We start from the raw sequence: 20,190 nt of genomic DNA, 5'->3' as shown, positions 1-20,190 counted from the left end.
TAAGACCTGATTTTGAACAATTTGCTGAGGTGCACGGTCACATTTTCCTCTCAGGTGTTAAGGATGAAACTAAGCTATTAAACAGTCACGATGATGATGTTTTACATTATCTTTGACATTATCTGCAAAGGAGAAGACACTATATTACAAATAAAACCAAACAAGCAGTCTTCATCCAGCCATTCAATGAAAATCAAGATCGACTGTTTTCATTATTTCGATGCCGCAAAAATCCTAAATTGGAATCCATATTCTAGTCTAGTAAGAAAGGATACAAGAATAGAAGTTAACTGTAATAATGTAAAAAGCACTCTAGATTCGTAATCTTAGTTGGCAACAAAAGACATCATTAAAGTTCATTTTAGGAATTGACTTGCAATAGAATAACTCCAGCATACTATTCTCTTTCAGAAGAAAATCAGTCATTCCAAACTCCCGAAAGAATTTGGAAACCCTTTAAGTTTGCTAAAAACACATGCAAGCTTTAAGGAAACATAACTACATCCTGTTATATCCTCCAAGGACCAGGCTAACAGTCTTTGCATTACCTCTCTTCAAAAGGCACATCCCAACTGGTCAGCTAGGGCAGCAGTTACAATACACTCTGGAGTACTGCACGCAGCAGGAGGTTGTTAATAGTATATATTGAGCTTCATCAGGGATGGGGGGGTCGTCTTCCTGAATTCGGCATGCATTGTGGCAAGGACAAAGGGACTATTTCCCTTGTCCTCTGTTTAGGGAAGTTGCCAAGTCTTGACTGGTTTCCCAGGACCCCAGAAGCAGATGCAAGCCTGGTAAACTGCTAGGTAAGTGAAGTAACACATCTACCGGCATTAACTGTGGCAGACACAGTACTTGCCAGGGCTGAGAAAGAATAAGCTCTGCCCTCCTCTAACCATTCCCTAGCTTGGAAACTGTGTTTCTTGAAGGGATTTGTACAGACCGCGGGCGCGTGGGGACGCCCGGTTTTGTCTCCCACGGCTACGAAAAGCCCTTGGAGAGCGAAGCGGCTCCTCGACGGATGTTGGGGCCTCGCCAACACCGACAGGGATGGAGCGAGAGGTTTGCTGAGGGGGTGGAAAAGACCTTCGACCGGCTCAAGGGGAAAAGAAATGCTCTCCCACTCAGACAAGATTCTGAATATTTGAAGTACACCTAGTGAAAAGGCCTCCTATAGAAGTTGCAATTGTAACCGCTACTGTAGTTCATCGAAGCAGGACACAAGAGACCTTTACACTACTCCCCCATCAAAAAACATGAAATTATGAAATAAATTAGAGGTTAACTTTGAAGACACCTAGTAAGATAAGCTAATTAGCATGTTTAATTGGTTTATACATGCACCTCTGAAGAGACATTCAAAACATCTCAGGCCAAAGCCTTGATCATAAAGAAGTCCTTCTGCACTTCATAGTCACTAGCTTTTATCCCACAGCAAGTGTTATTAGTAATGATACATCACCTTAAGGCGGAAGAAATTAAAGGGAAGAGAGGAGGAGGGAGGAAGAGCAGTTACTGTTTAATCATCTTTGGCAACACATACAACTGATGCAGATGAGAAAGCTATTCGGCTGTCCTTGCTCCCCAAGAGCACAGGGCAGCGCGAGAGCCGGCTCGCCTCCGTTTCTGCACAGACCTCTGGTTCCGCGTGACATTTCTCTCAACACATCCATCGCCCAGTCAATATTTTCAGAACGCATCAAAACTTTGTACAGACGGGAACTATCTGTACTTCCATACACAAATGAAAAGCCACCTGTGGAAAAGTAACAGTCATTTACAGACTATATAGAGAGTATTTGGGGTATTTTTTAGAAAAAAGGACAAGCATATACTTCAATTTTTAAGCAGATTTCCTCATATGAGGTGAATGCTTGCATTATATTTGCTTTTGTGTTGCTTACCTTGTGTTCTAGTCTGCAAGATTAGAACAAGTATTTCTCATCATTCATAAAGATTATCCATTTCTAACTTCTATTTTACTTATAGCAACAAAACACACAAACAAAAACCAAAACCAGCACTGCAAGAATTTGCAGAAACAAGAGGAAAAGCAAGAACAAGCCACAGTTCTCCTCCACCTTCCCATCCTCCATCACCTTCCCATTCTCCCTGATCCCGAGATCAACTGAGGACCTTGGAGCCCTAAAAGCCCCAAGGGGCCACGCTGCAAGGTGGAATCATTTCAAAATAATGCTCCCCTCCAAAAAAAAAAATTATCTTAAACCAAGGGGAATCCAGTACTGGGGGGTGTGCGTGTCAGACTCTCATCCATGTAGGGCAACACCAAAGGAGTCATCCAAAGGACATGCTAGCCCTTGAAATGCAAATCTGTAGCAGCAAGGCAGCAGCAGACTGAGCAGTCCAACCCATGTTACACACACTCAAATTCTTACAGGGTTTTTTGGTCTGTTTGAAATTTTTAGTAAGGCTCCAGAGATGCCTCTTGCTATTGGAACATACATGGGTTGGGCCAATTACTACTATCTGACTGCAGCGCTTGAAATTCAGATCCTGCAATAACACCACAGTGAACAAGGGAGCTAGGTTTTGCTTTTACGCCTCTGCACTTTACATACTGCTCCTGAACCAGAGTTACGTCTTTCCTCCTATTATTTCCGAATACCAGAAACTAATATTCTACTCTATAGAGATATGCTTACACACACAGAAGAATCTAATAGCTACATCTACAAGCTGAAAATATATTACCTGCAAGTCAGATAAAAGGCAGATAAGTACAGAAGACTATCAACAAGACATTGTCTTCATGCCATTATCGATTACGATGTACCTTAAGAAACCTGGATTTTCTGCTAACATCACTCAACTCTGTCATTTGGAGGTCCCAAAATGCTTTGTAAAGCGGACATTTACCCCGTGTTATAGATAGGAAAGACCCAGAGGCAGAAGTCTCTCGCATTATCTTATGAACTCCCCCCACAAAAACATGTTGCGGGCTAGGAGAGTGAGGAGAACTATGTAGATTTGTATTTGACACCTTATTTTCAACAGTATTGCCTCCCCAATTACAGAAGCAACAGTTATGACTATCATTATGCAGTACGTATCTTGTGGCTCATTTTGATTCTGTCAAAGCATTAAACACCTTCACTTCAGATTCAGCTACTGACAACAATATACAACTCTATACAGTTGTATACAACTGTAAATACAATGAATGACATTAGACCACCCACCATCAAGATTTAAAGTTCCAGCCTCTTACAAAAGCCATCATCTGCCTATCTAGGAACATCCTTGTCTGTACATGCTTCCATCTATTTTAGCGCTTCAATGTGCTGTAGTGCACTCGAAGTTTGTATGTAGTTTATACAAGGTGAAAAATCTCCCCCATACTCAACTTTCAACCTCTGCCAACTGGTCTATTTTGTCATATCAATTGAGTTTTAAAAGGATGCATCCATGTATTTATTTTTCCCAACTAATAAATATTTATGAAGGTTTTATTCCAGTCCTAACACTTACATAGTATAACTAATCTTCCTTTTATTTAGTCAAGCATCTTAAAGGAAAAGGAGTTTGAAGACAGGCTACTCCTACTGCTGAGCTTGAGCTCCAGAAGTCAGCGTATTAAGTGAAATGATGCAGGTTTGGAAGGCAAGTTAAAAAAGCCAACCAACAACAACAAAAAAACCCAGCACACGAGATTAACATGAATTTCTCAACAATGCAGTGCAGTAGGTACTTAAAACCTGCAAAAATTAAATGTTTGAAAGGAAGATCTCTTCTGGTGTTTGGTGATGGTTTTCCCATCCACTCGGATGTGAGCTATCAGCCTAAATAACATTAAAGCACTATTTTATGCAACTAACAGATAGCCGATGCAACTTTCAGTCATTTCTAATATATTGATTTTCATCAAGGCTGATAGGGAAAGGACACTGTTCTTTCGATAACTGAACTAGCACTGTCTAGGTTTTGTTTGTTTGTTTTAACATTCATGTGGTGGACCAATGGAACAACAACAGAACTGAAGCCCAGTTCCTTCCCATCTCACAGAAAATTTAACAGCCATCCAACTTTTCTTACCCAAAGTCTAGCAATTCTGTGATCTGTCTAGTTTCTAACCTCTCTTATTTCTACTGTGTTCACAGGATTTGCTGGGAAATTTTCAATATCACAGTACTACATTCAAGACATTTTAAAAATTCATTGCCTTGTTTGACATGATACAGCAAAAAAAAAACAATTAAGAAAGCGAGTCATTCAAATTAGAAAAATTCAAAGAGAGACACTCAAGTAACATAGGCAATTCCATCTGCCTTGTTACATTTTTGGAGTAATCATATCAGATGCATGTTGTTTATCCAAAACAAATCCTCCAAGTTACTGAAGATCTGATAGTCACTGCTGTCATCACAATGAAGAACTGAAAGACTTTAGAAAATAAACTGCAAGCTGAATGCTTGCAGCATGCAGAGTTCTAATTTTCCACCTATAAATGAGGTTTTTTCATAACAAGCTTACCTTGTCTCTATCGATTTCTCAACTTACTCTATTATCAGATCTCAGAGGCTACTCCCCCACCCCTCAGCTCCCTTGAATACAACTCCTTTTTAGTGCAGAACACTTGAAAAATAGCTACACAAGCCTGAGTACATATTTATTACGATCAGTGCGCGATGCCTCAAGAGACATCCACGCATCATATTCTGTTAGCAAGAAAAGGAATCACAGTCTTCAATACCGTGCTATTTTTTCCTAATGCTGCAAGGACAAGCTAATTTGTAAGCCAGATCGTTCCTCTCTAAAGAATGAATGACAGTCTTCTGTAAAGGAAAAAACCAAAGACCATCCTCTCCGCAACTTTTACTGACACGTGAATGTTGCAGGAGCCTCTCGGTAGACTCCTAGAGACAGGTCTGCTTCCCGTCAGAAGCTGCAGTAAGCTCCTGAGGAACAGCAGAAGGGTCTAGGTATCTACACTGGCTCCGTCTCCCTTGTAATGCTACACACATGCCATTTCCACCTCAGGCTATGGTTCTTTGTCATATCCTACCTCTGGGTTACTTGGCAGTGCCAGAAAAAGAGCAGAAATAGAGTGAACTGTCCAAGGGGCAAAAAGCTCAGTGCAAGAACAGGCAAGAAACTCATAGATGTAATATCCCTTCCAGTTTTTGTCTGCAAAGAAAAGGGAAATTATGACTCTGTCTGGAAAACATAAAGAATAGTAAGATACTGCACTACAAGGGGATTTCAGGTTGGGAGAATAAGTTAAGATAACTTAGTCCAGCAGTCTCCTACCACTTATTTTAGAGTTAGACCAATGTAACCTTGAACAATTTTAGAAGAAAGAAATTATCAGCTTTCATCTGTAACACATCTGTTTTGCTACCAGGTTCTGTTACATTATAAATATTCCTTTTAGCAATCCTTTGAAAATAATATATGAACTTGAAAGCATACACAGACATACGATGCTTTTCAAAGAGAAATACGTAGCTAGGAAACACACACATTTCTCACACTCACTAAAAGCTCCTTCATCTGCACTGAAACCTATTATAGTATGCAAGCATAAATAAATCTATACCACATCTGTCAAACTAGACTATAATCAACCAGGAAAAACCCTAACGCTCAGTGCCTAAAAATAAGTACTGACAAATGCACGTCTGTCTGTCCCTAATGCCTCCCTTCCTGAAAGACCCTTGAGGTACTCTTAGCTTTGCAATATGCCCTAAAAATTAGGAAATAAGTCAGAATTATCACAGAGACTATTTCCTTTACACTCCTTCCCCCTTTTTCCCTTTCCTTTCCCTACCACTCCTTTCACCAGGAATATCAAAATAGATAGCGGACCTCAGGGATATCAAATTTGCTTCCAGGCACAGACATCATGAGAGGCAGTATCTGACTGTCCAATATGAATTTCCCAGCTATTTAGGTTTTGAAGAATTTAATATCATGGCCCACACTTTATTCCATATGACAATTACTCCAAAGCCAGAGGCTAGCCATTTGCATAATAATGAACATTTTTCTAAAGAGGTGTACAGGAAACTACATGCTAATGAGTTCTAGTGTATATTATCTGAAAGTCACACTTGCTTTATAAAAATAATGAAAAACCCAACCTCTAATGTTTACCTACTTGTACATTTTATGTAACAGACTGTGAGAAACACCTGTCCTATTAAATGAACAAAAGCACACAGGACTAATTTTTGCAATACTGAGTCACTTGAAGAAATTCAGTAATTTACATTGGACTGTTCACATGTATAAGGACTGCAGGAGGGGGCTGGCTTCTGAAGCTGTGCATCAGGGCAAACGCATCCTATGGCACAGAAACACAGGTTTGCTACATCTCAGTCACAGAAAGAACGAGGGAAACACAGCCATTTCTGCTTTACATTTCTCACCGTAAAAGAAGGGAAGGATAGATGAGGTGCATTTCACAGCTGGAGAAACATTTCCAAGAACACGTTGGAATCTGACAAGTCAAAAGTAAATTTTTTTACAATCTAACCAGTAACAGAATAAAATTTCTTATTAGGCAGGGTGTCTCTGTAGCATCCTATAGCCTATGTTTGATACAAATGTAGCAGGCTTTTCCTTTGCAACATTAGAAATTCACTTTATTTTGGAACATACTATAAGGAAGACATACTAAACTACATAGCACTTACCTGTATTTACTGCTTGAGCCTTTTGGTTTCATTACCTTTGAAATTAGATTGATGAAGCTGTTAGAATCTTAGCTATCAAATCCTCATTTATACCACAGGATGTGCAAAACTCGAGTAACAGGCTCACTAATGCCCTGAGACACAGCTGCAGCACCGAGTCCAGTCCGGGAGCTTTCACTCTTCAGCCCACGCTCACCAGCCCCAAACAAGGAACCCCAAAGCCAACTAGAGAAGACAGCATTCACTGCAGAATACCACCTCTCCGTACAATCCCCTGCTGACTGAAGATTTTCCACAGAATCAAGGTGCCTGGCTGAATCTTAAAATATCCCAGCTAATTTATGACCATTAATACTTGTAGCCATCCAAGATAAGAATGACCATCATATCTAATGCCTTAGGGTTTAAAGCCCATCGTCAGCAGCAGCGGAAGGGCTGGATTTCTTCCCTAAACACAAGGCAACCAGCTGATGCATCATATTGTTGGGTTTCTCTCCAGCTCTGAAACATCAGATATTGATCAGTGCCACAGGCAGTACAGCATACCAGACAGACTGTTGTAGGATTTGTCCAAGCGGATCACACCAATGTATTCTTAATCTACCATCAGAGAAGGGGGGGGGGGGAATAAAATCAGTTTACAACTAGAAGCTATGTAGACACACACATATGCAAGCAGGGAAGCTCTTGCAGGCAAGAGCAGCATTAGGGGCATCTTATATGAAGTACTCATCAGTATTAACCCTCACCCCCTTGGGACTGGAAATAATCAACTCTTCCATATTGTTCAACACAGTTTCAGCATACAGAAACCATTTCTGCCTGGTTTTGTACAGTTCCATTTTAAATTACATCTGTGCTTATCTACTGGGTAAATACTCTTCCATACAAGCATTTTCAGAGGCATGCTTTCCAGGATTCTAGAATAAACCTAGAAGAATAATTAAGAAGAATTTTTCTGCTTTTTTGCGTGTGTGTTGGGGAGTGGGGGGTGGTGTCAGGCTCTTTTGAACATGATGTAATTCATCCCCATGCTCTATTTTTGGTTAAGATAAAGATCCAGAACGGTGCACTCTGCTAAAACAGTGCCATCTGCAAGTTTGTAAAAGGTGTTATAAACATTTTTTACAAGGAATTCCAGAGTCCTATCCTTTACAATGTAATGCTTCACTCATAATTATTCCATTAATACATAGCCATGACACAAGTAGCAGCTGTTTATGAATCTTATCACCTACTTGGCTGCATCTCCTGATCAACTTTACTTCTTCCCTCTAACAGAGGCTTTAAATTGCTGTTCATGAGGAAAGCCAGTATTGTCCTTCATCACCTAACCCATCTGTAAGATCAGACTTTTCAAAGCACACCCAAGTGATTTAGAAAGGTATGCTACATTGTCTTGCAATGCCACTGTGCTTATCCATGGGTATTTTTCGCATCCTCAGAACTGCAGATAACTGTCTTGACTATAGAGTTTATTTCCAAGATAACCAACTTCACTTGAGAGGAGGAAAAGATATAGGTGACTCAGTGACTACAGGACTTTTTGTTCATTATTTTATTCTTGCCCAATGAAAAAAAAAAAAAGTGTTGTGTTGGATCAACCAAAATGACTTAGATTTGAATTTAACATTCTCAGTCCAAGAGAGGATAGAAATGTGCCAGTACAACTACTCTGGAATAATCCAACCTGGAGAAACTTTTTAAAGCTAGATTTACTCTGATTTACATGTCATTCAACAGAAACCGCATAACCTAGCAACATGAACAACTGACCGATACAATAGCCATTCCTGACCAGGCAAAAATCTGGATTTGAACTTCGTTATCTACACCGAGGTCTCCCCTTCCAATTATATCACATAATTAACATCATCTAGGATACCTTGGGATGGACTCCTTCAGGAACAATCGCTTGGAAGGAGGCTCCAAAACATGAACAACTGGGAAAAAAAAAAAACATACCCAGTATAGAAGATTGAATAGGTTCTGACATTGTTGCAAAAGTAGCCTCACTCACTGGGAGAAAAAAAAACAGTTTCATATCAAATATTTACCAGGAAGCTTAATTCCAAATCACAGATAAAGAAAAAAATATATATTTTTAAATTAATCAGGTTCACAAGCAGTGACTAGGACAAAATATGCAGGGATTAGTCCAATCTGGATACTCCTCTATGAGACGGGAGAATGCAGATCAAAACTTTATTTAAATCAAGGTTATACTTCACATATCCCACGCAGACACCTACATCACTAAGACACAAGTGGAAGTCGCTGCTGTCCCCTTCAGTTCTGAAGTAGTGTTGTAAACTTAGTCTTATTTTCAGGCTTTGTATGCCAACACTCCTAATCCCAGAAACATGAACAGATCTGCTTCAGTTCAACTTGAAGTGAAGTTTGCTTTTCATTTTTCACTTGGATCACTGAACACCAGATACAAAAAGCTACCTGCACAGCCACAGAAGCGCTCAACTTAGAAGTCTTAATGTTAAGCTGACCACCACTAGGAACAGAAATAATCCAGGACACCTCCCTTACAAATCCCATCCACACATATTCCATCTGTTTGTTTTCGGAGCCATATATATAAATGCTTAACAAGTCATAGCACATGTACATATGCTGTATACCATTTACTCACTTCCATGCAGCAAAACAGAAGTAAAACCCAACAATTTGTGCAAGTATAAGACCTCAAGAAATCACACATGAGCTTTTTTCATTCTACAGTAACACAGACTTGGGGAAAAAGGACAGGGCAAAAAGATTAAAAATTCAGTATCACACTCGAGTGATTTCTAGATCAGACTATACCACGGAGACCTCAAGCGCATGAAGTTCACTGCTCACAGTCTAATCTTCAATTGGTCTATGTCACCACAGACCCTTTGTATCACATCCTAATGAAAACTTACACAAGTTGGGGGGGGGAATCAACCCCTAATTTTTTAAAAGCTTGCAAAACTCCTTTAACTAGACAAATTTAACAACAGATATCAGCTCAACAGGCAAGATTCACTGTTTACCTTACATAAATATTTTGGACAACCCTAGCTAGCCCTGCTTCTTCATCCAGGAAAGTTCTTTAAGATCAGAGCCTGACTGGGAGAGGACTGGCAATAATGAAATCACACTCTCTCATCATACAAGTCTCTCATTAAAACCATTACAGAAAGAACTTTTAACAGAAAATAGAAGAAAAATAAGAACAGAATACCTTGAAACAATCATCCAGGTTCAAATCTGCATCACTGAAATGAAGATAACTACCTGCTTCTTTGAGCCAATTTCTTAACAAAGAGTGGTTTAAAATAGTCACAGTCAGCACACCTACAAAATGGGTTCCAGAAGCATCCTAAAAGCAGAAAACTTACGACCTCAAAGCAGAAGCCAAGCTTTGGACAGATCACCAAGGCCCATCCATGTAACTAAGTCTCCCAAATCTGATTCTGTGAAAGTCAGGTTTCAAGTAGATTTATTAACAATCTTAATTACAAGAATCAAAAACATAAACCACATAGCCAGGAACTAAAATCTTACAGAGATTGCTATGCTTACAGAAGGTTTTAGATATTTGTAAAATGAAGGAGAGGTTATGTCATTTTCTCAGCTCTCTTGCTCAGTGGATTTTTTATTGCATTTCTTTTTCTATAAAAGCCCAGTTAGTTACATTATCAAAACACCACATAGCAGCTTGCTGTAATTTCATAAGGTAAGCCTTGCTGCAATTTATAAGTGGTTATACTCGAGTGCTTTCACACTGGCTCAACAGCACAGCACCCATCAACTGCATTAATGTCTCAGCACAAAAACCTACTAATAAATATGGTACTCAGCCAACGTTACCCCACTTTAAACAAGTTCTCAATATGAGAAGGTCAATACATGCGAGACCACTTATGCTCTTTAAACTGACTTTGATAGAGAGGTAGCAGCAAAGTATCCTCAAGCAAATCTGAAGTGTATCAATAACAACCCAGGAAAAACATAACACAAACCAAAGGGAAAGCTATAGCATATGGCTTCAGTCACGTGTATCATGACGACTGTTTCAATAAAAACAAGTCAAGAGAGAAGATGCCCCACGAAAAAGCGTTAGTCTGCTTTTAACACCATAAAACTGCAACTCGCACATTCTTCATTCAAAAAAAGGAACAAGGAAGTTTTCTATCAAGTAGAAAGAGGGAAAAAAATAAACCAAAAAAAAAACCCCCACTACTGGAAGACCACCACCAGTTCGGCTTTACAAGGTCCAGTGTCAGATCCACTATGCATCTGCGGTAGCATGTCCAGGTAGCTTGAACTGACACTTCAAAGTCCAGGATGACAATTTTTCTGCAGTCCAAAAAACCCAAAAACCCCCACACAAAAGCAACCAACCACCTATAAGCCTATGAGGTGCAATATTAGCATGCTGCTTTCTGCGGCGCCGACAAAGACAGTCCTTCCTAAAACCGACTAGCCTAATATGCTAGGTAGGCAGAAATAAATCACTGCTTATCTTGTGATTTTCCATTTTTAGAGCCAAAAGTTTAGTTGGACAACAGAGCACATATAAGCATATAAAAGAGCCATTTACAGACATCCTTCCAAAGTCTAAATTAATTTCACAATTACATTTTACTCGTCGTTCAATCAAAGATGGCTCATTCAGGCACAGCAGAAGACGCTTCTGTCACTATTACACAGTTCCTTACCATGTCGCACTAACTTAGAGCTACTACTCTAAATGAGAAATCAGGAAGAATGGGAATGAAGGATGGAAACCAGTTGAAAAAATACTGCATTTCACCCACTCAACAGAAAATGCATTTAACCTGAACACAGGGCAGTATTAAATTTTTCATGCCACAGGACAACTGAAATATACCCAACTAGATTATTTTAGCAGCAGTTTTTACCTGCTTTACAGTGATTCCCTCAAGTCTCCTCTTCAAGAAAAATCTGTTAATTTATGAGTCATGAGCAATCATCCATTTTTGGTATCAAAACAATAACCTACACACAAACTCAACAAGTCTATAGTTTCACTTATCTTACTCTTATTTAAGGAATTGATTGCCAAGGTCATATATTGGCATAAAGCTTGCTCACTTCATTCACATTAGTATTCATGTTAGCAATCCTACTACCTTCAGCTGGTCTACTTACATGGTTGTTAAACCCCATCAAATTCTTCACTCGTATATTACAAGTTGCATGGAATTTGGCTATGTAATTCCCACTAGAGACAACATAAAAGTTACATAGATAGATGCGATGCTATCCCGAACACTAATATTAGACTCCTCTTAAATTCAGCCTGGAAAGCTAACACAGCGATGAGTAAAAAGAACCCACTTCTACTGATTTCAGCAATGTCAGATGCAGCCTAGTTTCTAGTTCTTGAAGATCAGCCAAAATACAAAAAGCAAAACCTCATACCGCTAAAAAAACAAGCACAAATACTAAATCTTGTCTTGCTTTAATCAATATAGCTACTAAGTAGATACCTAGAAATACACTTACCAAAGGAAAAAAAAAAAAGGCAAATTAAGATTTCTACACCACAAATGCAAAAACCTAGCTTTCTATTATTTTACTTGGGCAAGACATGCCAGGTGCATCATTGATTGATGTCCATATACACACTGATTTCTTATTGCTTTCGAAACACTAAACAACAGTTGATTTTATGTCCATAAAATATATCGTTATAAAAAGGAGAATGCACTTGCCCGATTTAAAATGAGCTTGGTCTTATTTCTTCCAGCACAAGCCTCATTTCCAATAACAAAAGTGTCTACTGATGATTAATTTTAATGGCCCTTGATCACATATCCACTTTTCCCAATCAAAAATCTCAGAATGTTAAGCTTAAGAACACTAAAGTCCACAATAACCGAGTTGCATCAACATTTTTATTCCAAACTAATTTTTCCCAGTAAACATAAGCCTAAGCAAAGCTCTCGTCAGGAACCTTTCCCTGGAAAATTCAATAGGAAGTGAAATGTAATACTCTATTAAGACTTGTTTTGCAAACAGAAGTGAGAGAGATCACCCAAGCATGCAGAGTCATTAAAATGGATCTTACATATATCATTATAAATTTAATAATCTCCATGACGGCTAGAGTTCAAGTTAAAATGAATGTCAGCAAAGCATGACCAATTGATGTTATCCCAGCTGCCACTGAGCCTCACTTGGGGTTATATTATACCTTCAGAGGCCCCATACTACATGTGCACCAAATACCCAGAGCCAGGAGCAGATGGGAGATGTAGGCTTCTATACCTATCAGCAAGGAGAGACAAACATAATTGCATATGAATTTTGGCCCACCAGAACAATTATAGTATACTTGGGTGTCGTAGGTCCCAAATGTTTTTCCCATCATACCCGAGATGCAGTATAATGTTGTATACTTAAGGAGGAAAAAAGTGTACTAGCAGCCTCCAGAAATTAAGTCAATGGAAGGATTTTGTTTCAACCCTTATTGATTTACTTCAGTCCCAAAATGCTTCCTTGAAAAAAGTAAAAGGAAGACCTTGGCAGCTTATCAGTTAATAGATCATGCTCAGTGCAATTAAAAGACATTTAGGACTTCTATGTGGTTCCCCAAATAAATGTTCCCTAAATGTCATTTCTCTCTAACGAAACAGCTGCATTTTATCCAATTTCTGAAAGTTTTCCAGGCTGCTTAGATTTCTAATGGTGTAACAGGGAAACCACTTTTATTCTTCAGGAAACTTGATGAAATTTTGACACAAACCTCCCTCTCTCCGAAATCAGACAGCGCTGTTGAACACCAAAGCAATAGGTGATGGACAATTTTTTTTCCAACTCACTTTTCAACTGAAAAAAAATTCATATGTAAAAGCTACAGGAAAAAGGGGCTCTCCACACAAAGCTGAACACAGAGTGTTTTCTATCACCCATCAAATCTGCGTGGAAAACGATATAAATGATTTATACAGTAGAAACATGTCAAGTTTCACAGTTTCCTTGACTGGTGCCAAGAAAACAACTTTAAAGTCCCAATTGTTCACAAGCTACAGTTCGTCTGAGACAGCATCTTCATTTAGGTCAACTTAACGCGCCAATGCATTAGTATTAAATAATACAATACTACCTTGACACACAGAGCTTCCACAAAGCACTTGTGCAAAATAAGGTCCACCAGCTGACATTAAGCACGTTCCACTGTGCATTTTGTTTTGTTTCAAGTCAAAGTCACATCTGGAAACTACAGTAAAATGGGAATGCTACCATCAGGACAATGAGGATACTGACAAGTGTACAACAACTTCAGCAAATTTAATCACCAAATCTCAAGAAAGCAATTTTTTAACCTCTCTAATGATATCAATGAAAAAAGTTAAAGTTACAATAAATCAATAATCTGACTGGACTTAGTAACGGTCAGTATACCTCATTTACACTGTAAGCCTCTTCATCAACAACTACCCAGAACTCTGGAGATTCTTCCCTTATTTCACTCATATTACAATTTTCCCTTCCCTTAGCTCTTTGCTCCATACATTGGAACAAGCCTGAAGAGAAAGACAAACATTTTTTTTAAATATATAATCAGGTGAAGAGATCTACAGCTAGCCAAGCGTAGCAAGCAGCAACTGCAATTGATAAAAGAGTTAAAGAGCTCTTCTGCCACTTGTATCTCATGCAGCAATTTAAGCAGAAAGTGCTTCCACCTTTTGTCACTTACCCTTTTTTGATCTTCCAGTCCATGTGTCACAGGCTTTCTTTTCTGATGTTGGCTAGATTCAGAGCCAGGTTCCATTTCCCAGCTACAAAGACTGTTCCGGACTCTTTAAGCTTTCCCTAAAAATCCATAGTACGCACAACAAAAATCTAAAAATAATTTAAAAAAGGCAAGATAATTCCTTCAAACCTCGTCCATGTTTTTTATCATCCTTCTAAATTCTGGTTTGCCATCACGGCTCATTATCTTAACAAGAAGCCATTCTGTGAGCGTCTATATCCTATTTTAGCTCAGATGAAGGTTTCCATTTACGTGCCTTACAGAAGGATGACAGAACTGAATCCAAACCCAGTAGTTTGTGCCACATTATTGCTCCATCAGCAGCCTTTTCAGTGCATTCCTGGCACGGATAATTTATATGTCAATAAAGGTGTAAATGTGCATTTAATCCGCTGTGTTGATATTATCAGCATCCCTCTCTTGGGCCACCTTCCTCCCATAAATCAATGTAAACACTTCACAGCGATAATTGCCTTTTGCAAATCTAGCAGGTGTTAATTACGTAAAATCATCCATGCACGCTTGTCATCTTCTTCTATGTATTCAGACAAACACCTAAAAGGGGGGGAAAAAAAAGCAGTTTTTACCAGCTTGAAAGAAAACTTAGCTGCTGATATTCTTCGCCCACCACCAGGAGCCGCAAGCCAAAACCAGTACAATAATTACATATTTTGTACATACTACACTCTTCATCCAAGCCTCTCAAAATGCTTCGATGCCTATTTAGCGTGTTACCTTGTATTTGGGGCTTCTTGCATAAAAACTCCCCAGAATGACAGCACTGTACATCACAGTCGAGCCTACTGCTATGCCGACTGAAGCCTGCAAGGATCAACTCAAAATTCAGTCTTCCAGGGTTCAAGTTCTGGATCTAAAGCCAAAATCATTATTCCTCTGGGGTCTCTTACCCAGGGATCTTTCTCCACAGTTTATAAGGTTGTTGTGTGCCACCTCCCAAAATCCTGGACACAAGAACATGTGAATGAACAGGTTACATTATTACTTGGGAGATTAAGTGGCACCTGAAACCACAGGTTAGCAACTCAACCACCTTATAATATTGTTATTTTTGTACTGAGAAGCACAGGTTTACTACAACAGAAACAAACCGCTTCCTGAGTTAATTTGTAAGGGGGGATCAATATCAGCAGGCTTCAATACGCAGGCACCAGGAAAAGCACTTTTATTAAGCTGGATTCCATATCTAAAAAGGCTAAATATTAAATTAATTTTAGCGGCCTTAGCTGAGCATAGTATCAACAACATGCAGCTAAATATGTTGTCTTATACAAGCTCTGGTCATGAGACAAGCACCAAAAAAATCCAAACTTAAGTGTCCTATGTAAACAAAAGAAAATCATCCTAGTAATCAGATATTCTCCCATCACTAAAGGATGGGTAGCATGAAAAATAGATTTTCCATAGACATAGTAGAAACTCGCATTTTTCTACAAAGCTTCAGCACTACCTGAACTGAACACCTGAATCAAATACCCAAGTTCAATATAAGGCAGATTTTTGGTCAAATGCATGAACAGGTTTGTTCTATGTGCTGAGGTCCGTTGTTATTCCAAGGCAAAAATCACAAGAGAACAGATAGAAATACTGCTTTTGCCTATCACTTCAAATGCTCTTTCATTGCTCTTCACCATGAAGCAGTAGGTCATTAATCCAGTTCTTTCTTCTGCCGAGTACAGGAAGGAATATGACTGACTGCAGTGATGCTGCTACGCTTTGCCATTTGAAAATAATCTAAAAAACACTTCTAACCCATTTTATAGAGAAACAAGAGGTTTCAAATTTTGTTTTGAACCACAATCTCCTCCTGATCTGTACTTTCACACCTGCCGCTATCCACGGAAATCATACAGGTAGCTTGAAGGCAGCAAAGGGCCTTTGACCTTAGCAACAAATATCACGCAAAAAAAAAACCCCAACTTTTATAAATATTCTTAAGTCCTACTGACGAAAACTTTTTCCCTCCAGTGATTTCACTGTGATGTGACACATGAGACTGCATCAGTCACATCGTGTAATGCCGTGCTGGAATAGCATGACATAACCAGTGCAACTAAGGACAACGTCTCTCTGCACGAAAGGTCCCCTGAACCAGGGAAAAAAAAAAAAAAAAAAAAGACTAAGAAGTGCAATCTCTCTGGAAGTTCCTATGTATTCAATGTTATGGCTTTAACCACCCTGGAACCAGACAGACTCTCTGGGGAAACATGCAAATTCCTATTTGTATCTAGTACTTAGTATATGCCTCTAACCTTAGAGCACACATGCATTACTGGATATTTAGTGCCACTGCATGAGTTAGCTATGTTAAGCTTCATATAAAAAAAATTAACAAGAAAAAAAATTTATCCTGAAGCTTGAAGAACCATTTAATTCAAATCAGCCACAAAACAAAACATTTTAAGTGTCTAGATGGAATTTATTCTTATTCCCTCCAACAAAAAGAAGTTCCACTTTTTACCTCTGTGCATTCCTAATTGCAGAGATAGATTTGTTAACAGTAAATTACCATTAAAAACAAAATAGAAACGATAAGAAGAAAAAAACCTAAGGTTTGCTGGGGAAATCACCACATAGCCATCAGAGACACTAAAACCAACAAAATGCCAAGTGACCAGAAATCTCTGTTCTCTCATTTTCCTACCACTGCACCATCCAGAGGCCCCAGCCAGGCTCTGGACCCCGCTGGGCTACATACTGAAAAACCTCCAGGAGAAAACAGCTTTCAGAGCTCAGAGCCTCAACCTGACCATGGCTGAAGCATATGACCGATCTCAAGGAACCTCAGACAAATTCATATTCTTAGCTTTAAGCCTTAAGGGCTGTAACTGGAGGTGTCCTACCAGGGTCCCTCCCCACACGCAGCCCCGAAAGGACCCACACCTGCACCAAGAGTCATTCTGAAATAATCTCGCTACATAACCAGATCCCCAACAACGCCTCCTGGTTGCTATTCTTCCAGTAAAAGCAAAACAGATAAACACAACTTTTTTTTTTTCCTAAAAAAAAATAAGGAACCGCACACAGCATCAGAAATTTTTCATTCCCGCAATTGACTACGTTTCAGAACAAGCAAACCAAAATATACTCGCGGGTCTTTCTCCACAAGTTTTTGGTTGTTTTTTTTTTTTCACACGGAAAATAAAATCACAGCAGCAGCAAGTTTCCCCGGTCTGTAAAACAGCCGCAGCTGCAAGACAAAACCCTGCGGGGACACCTCCACCCGCGGCTGGCGTGGGCTCCCCGGGAGGGGCGAGCACCCCTCTACTCCAGCAGACAATAAAAAATTAATAATAATAATAATAATAATACCGGCAGCAGCACCCCCCACCCGGCGGCATGCCGCACGCTCGGAGCACGGGGAGGCTCCCGCTCCCGCTCCCTCTCCCGCTCCCGCCGGGGGCGCAGCCCGCCAGACCGCCCAGCCCCGCCGCTGGGGGCGAGGGGCTGGAGACCCGCGGCCCCACGCACACGCCCCGCACCCCACACACGCACACATCCCCTCCGCTCCCCGGCTCCACACCGCCGCGGCCCCCGCAGAAGTTGCGGCCCCGCCACCGGCCGCCCCCCGCCGCCCGCCCCGGCTCCTCGCCCGCCCGCGCCGGCGACCGGTGAGGGAGCGCGCGGAGGAGCCGCTCCCGCCTCAGCGCAGCGCGGCGCGGCGGGCAGCGGTAAGGCGGGCGGCGCCGGCCCCGCCGAGCCGCGGTGCGGATGGGGCACGGCCCCGCCGGGACGCCCCCCGCCCCTCGCCCGGCGGCAGTGAGCCGCTCCCCACGGCTCGCTGCCGGCCCCTCACCGCCGGCAGGGCGCGGGGTCCCGCCGCCCCTCCCCGCCCGCCCCGCCCGCCCGGGGGCCGCGGCTCTCCCGCCGCCGGAGCAGCCCGCCGGGACAAACTTTCGCATCCCCCCCGCGAGCCGGGCGGGCTCCCCGCGCGGCGGCAGGTCCCCGCCGGTACCTGGTGCTGCTGCTGCTGCTGCTGCGGCGGCGGGGCGGGCGGCTGGGCGCGCTGCTCCTCCCGCGGGCCGGCGGCCCATGCGCCCGGGGCAGGGCGAGGGGCCGCCCTGCACGCCCGGCTCCGGCTCCGCCGCTCCGCGCTGCCGCCGCCGCCGCCACTACTCACTCTCCCGTTGCCCGGGCAACTGCCTCCCGCCCCCTCGCCTTGCCCCCTCCCTTCTCACAACACCGCCCTCGCCGGCCAACCACGAGGGCGCCCGCCGTGCCCACGTGGGGCCGGGAGGCCAATGGCAGGCGGGGGCTGCGGCCGGCGAAGGCAATGAGGAGCCGCTCTCCAGGCGGGAGCGGGGCGGGAGGGGCGGCGGGAGGGCGCGGCCCGGGGGCGCGGCCGCTCCCCGGCGGTCCCGCCCCGCCCCGCCCCGCCCCGGCGGGAAGCGGCCCTCAGCGGGGAGGCGGCGGCCGGGCAGCGCCCCGCCCCGCCCGGCTCACGGCCCCGCGGCGGAAGATGGCGCTGGGCGGCCCCCGGCCACCTGCCTGCGGCGGGACGGTGCGCGGCGGCCAGGCCAGGCCAGGCCAGGCCAAGCGCTGGGCTCCGGCCCGGGCTGCCCGCCAAGGCGGGTGATCCCCAGACAAGCCGCCACCGGCACCCTTCGGCTGTCCCGCATCGCCCACCCTACGAAACCCTCCGAGGCCACAAAGTCGGCGGTGGAGCGATAGCGGTAGGTGTTCGGACAGAGCGTGTCACGTACCCGCCCTGCCCAGCCCGTCGGGGCAGAGCGTGCCTTGGGGTGGTCCCGCCTTGGTGGTGCAGGACCGGTAAAGGGAAACGGGCACACCGGTCCGGGGGATGCCGCTCAAGAGATGCCACAAGGCAGCGTTGCTCGTACAGCACTATTAATGCAATATATCGTTGGTACCAAACACATCTCGATGAGGTACGTATTCCAAAAAAACTATATAAACATGGTGTCAGCTTCTTATTAGTGCAGATGCTTGAATTACTTGGAGCAGAGCCAGCCTGCTCCGGAGCCTCGCAAGCTTTAACAAGTCAGCACTAATAAGGCAGGCTGGATGTAAGCTCACTCCTTGCAGAGCCACTTAGGCAGCTCAGCACCGGTTCTGGAAATGGAAGTGTGGATACGCTCCAGACGGCTCGGCAGAAGCCAGCTCCGGTCCAACGCGACTTAGTGGCCTGTGCCAGTAGTCGTGCTAGCAGGCGCCTGGGCCCCAGCAGACCTCAAGCAGCAAGGTATTCCCTTGGTCATCCTGTATCTGAGCCAGCCCTGCCTGACCCACACAACTTCTGTGGGGAAGCAAAAGAAAACTCCACCAAATATCACCACAGATGCAAAATATGTGGGGTTTACATTGAAAGATTTAGCCTCAAACTGAAATATGCTTTTTATAGTGAGAGACAGTGCTGTAACACACTCTGCTTAGAGCAGAACATCACCATCGAAGTCAAGGCTGGCTGGAGGCCACAGAAGTAGGTAGTGTCGAGGGACTGTGGATTTCTGAAGGCAATCAGCTGGTCATGGCTCACTGCCTGCTCAAGAAACCCAGGATGGCTGCTGCCTACCACCTTTCAAGAGAGGCCAGCGTGAAGAGAAATGGTCCCTGTTCCTTGGGAGGATATATCCAGGAGCAGCATCAGCCTTTACCCTTCCTGTCCCGGCACCAGCCGAGGATTTCAAGGCGTTTTCTTCATTTTGTGTCTAAACTTTAGCGAGTCCTGTATGTGACTCTTTCTTTGGCACATCATTCTTGGGGAAAGAAAATTGTGTCCCCCCAGATAAA

General features: G+C 42.8%; 1 protein-coding gene across 1 annotated transcript in view; it reads right to left on the bottom strand.

Moving 5' to 3' along the window:
- NAV2 (neuron navigator 2) overlaps positions 1-14,964 on the bottom strand; it is a 435,335-nt gene extending 420,371 nt beyond the window's left edge. The window contains exon 1 of the mRNA XM_072865147.1: positions 14,365-14,964. Within this exon, the coding sequence (XP_072721248.1) occupies positions 14,365-14,439 (75 nt within the window). The 5' untranslated portion in view covers positions 14,440-14,964. The remainder of the gene's footprint in view (positions 1-14,364) is intronic.
- Positions 14,965-20,190: the final 5,226 nt, after the last annotated feature.

The sequence above is a fragment of the Ciconia boyciana genome, chromosome 6, assembly GCF_034638445.1.
Source record: "Ciconia boyciana chromosome 6, ASM3463844v1, whole genome shotgun sequence".
Lineage (NCBI taxonomy): Eukaryota > Metazoa > Chordata > Aves > Ciconiiformes > Ciconiidae > Ciconia > Ciconia boyciana.
This window is presented reverse-complemented; position numbering and strand designations above follow the sequence as displayed.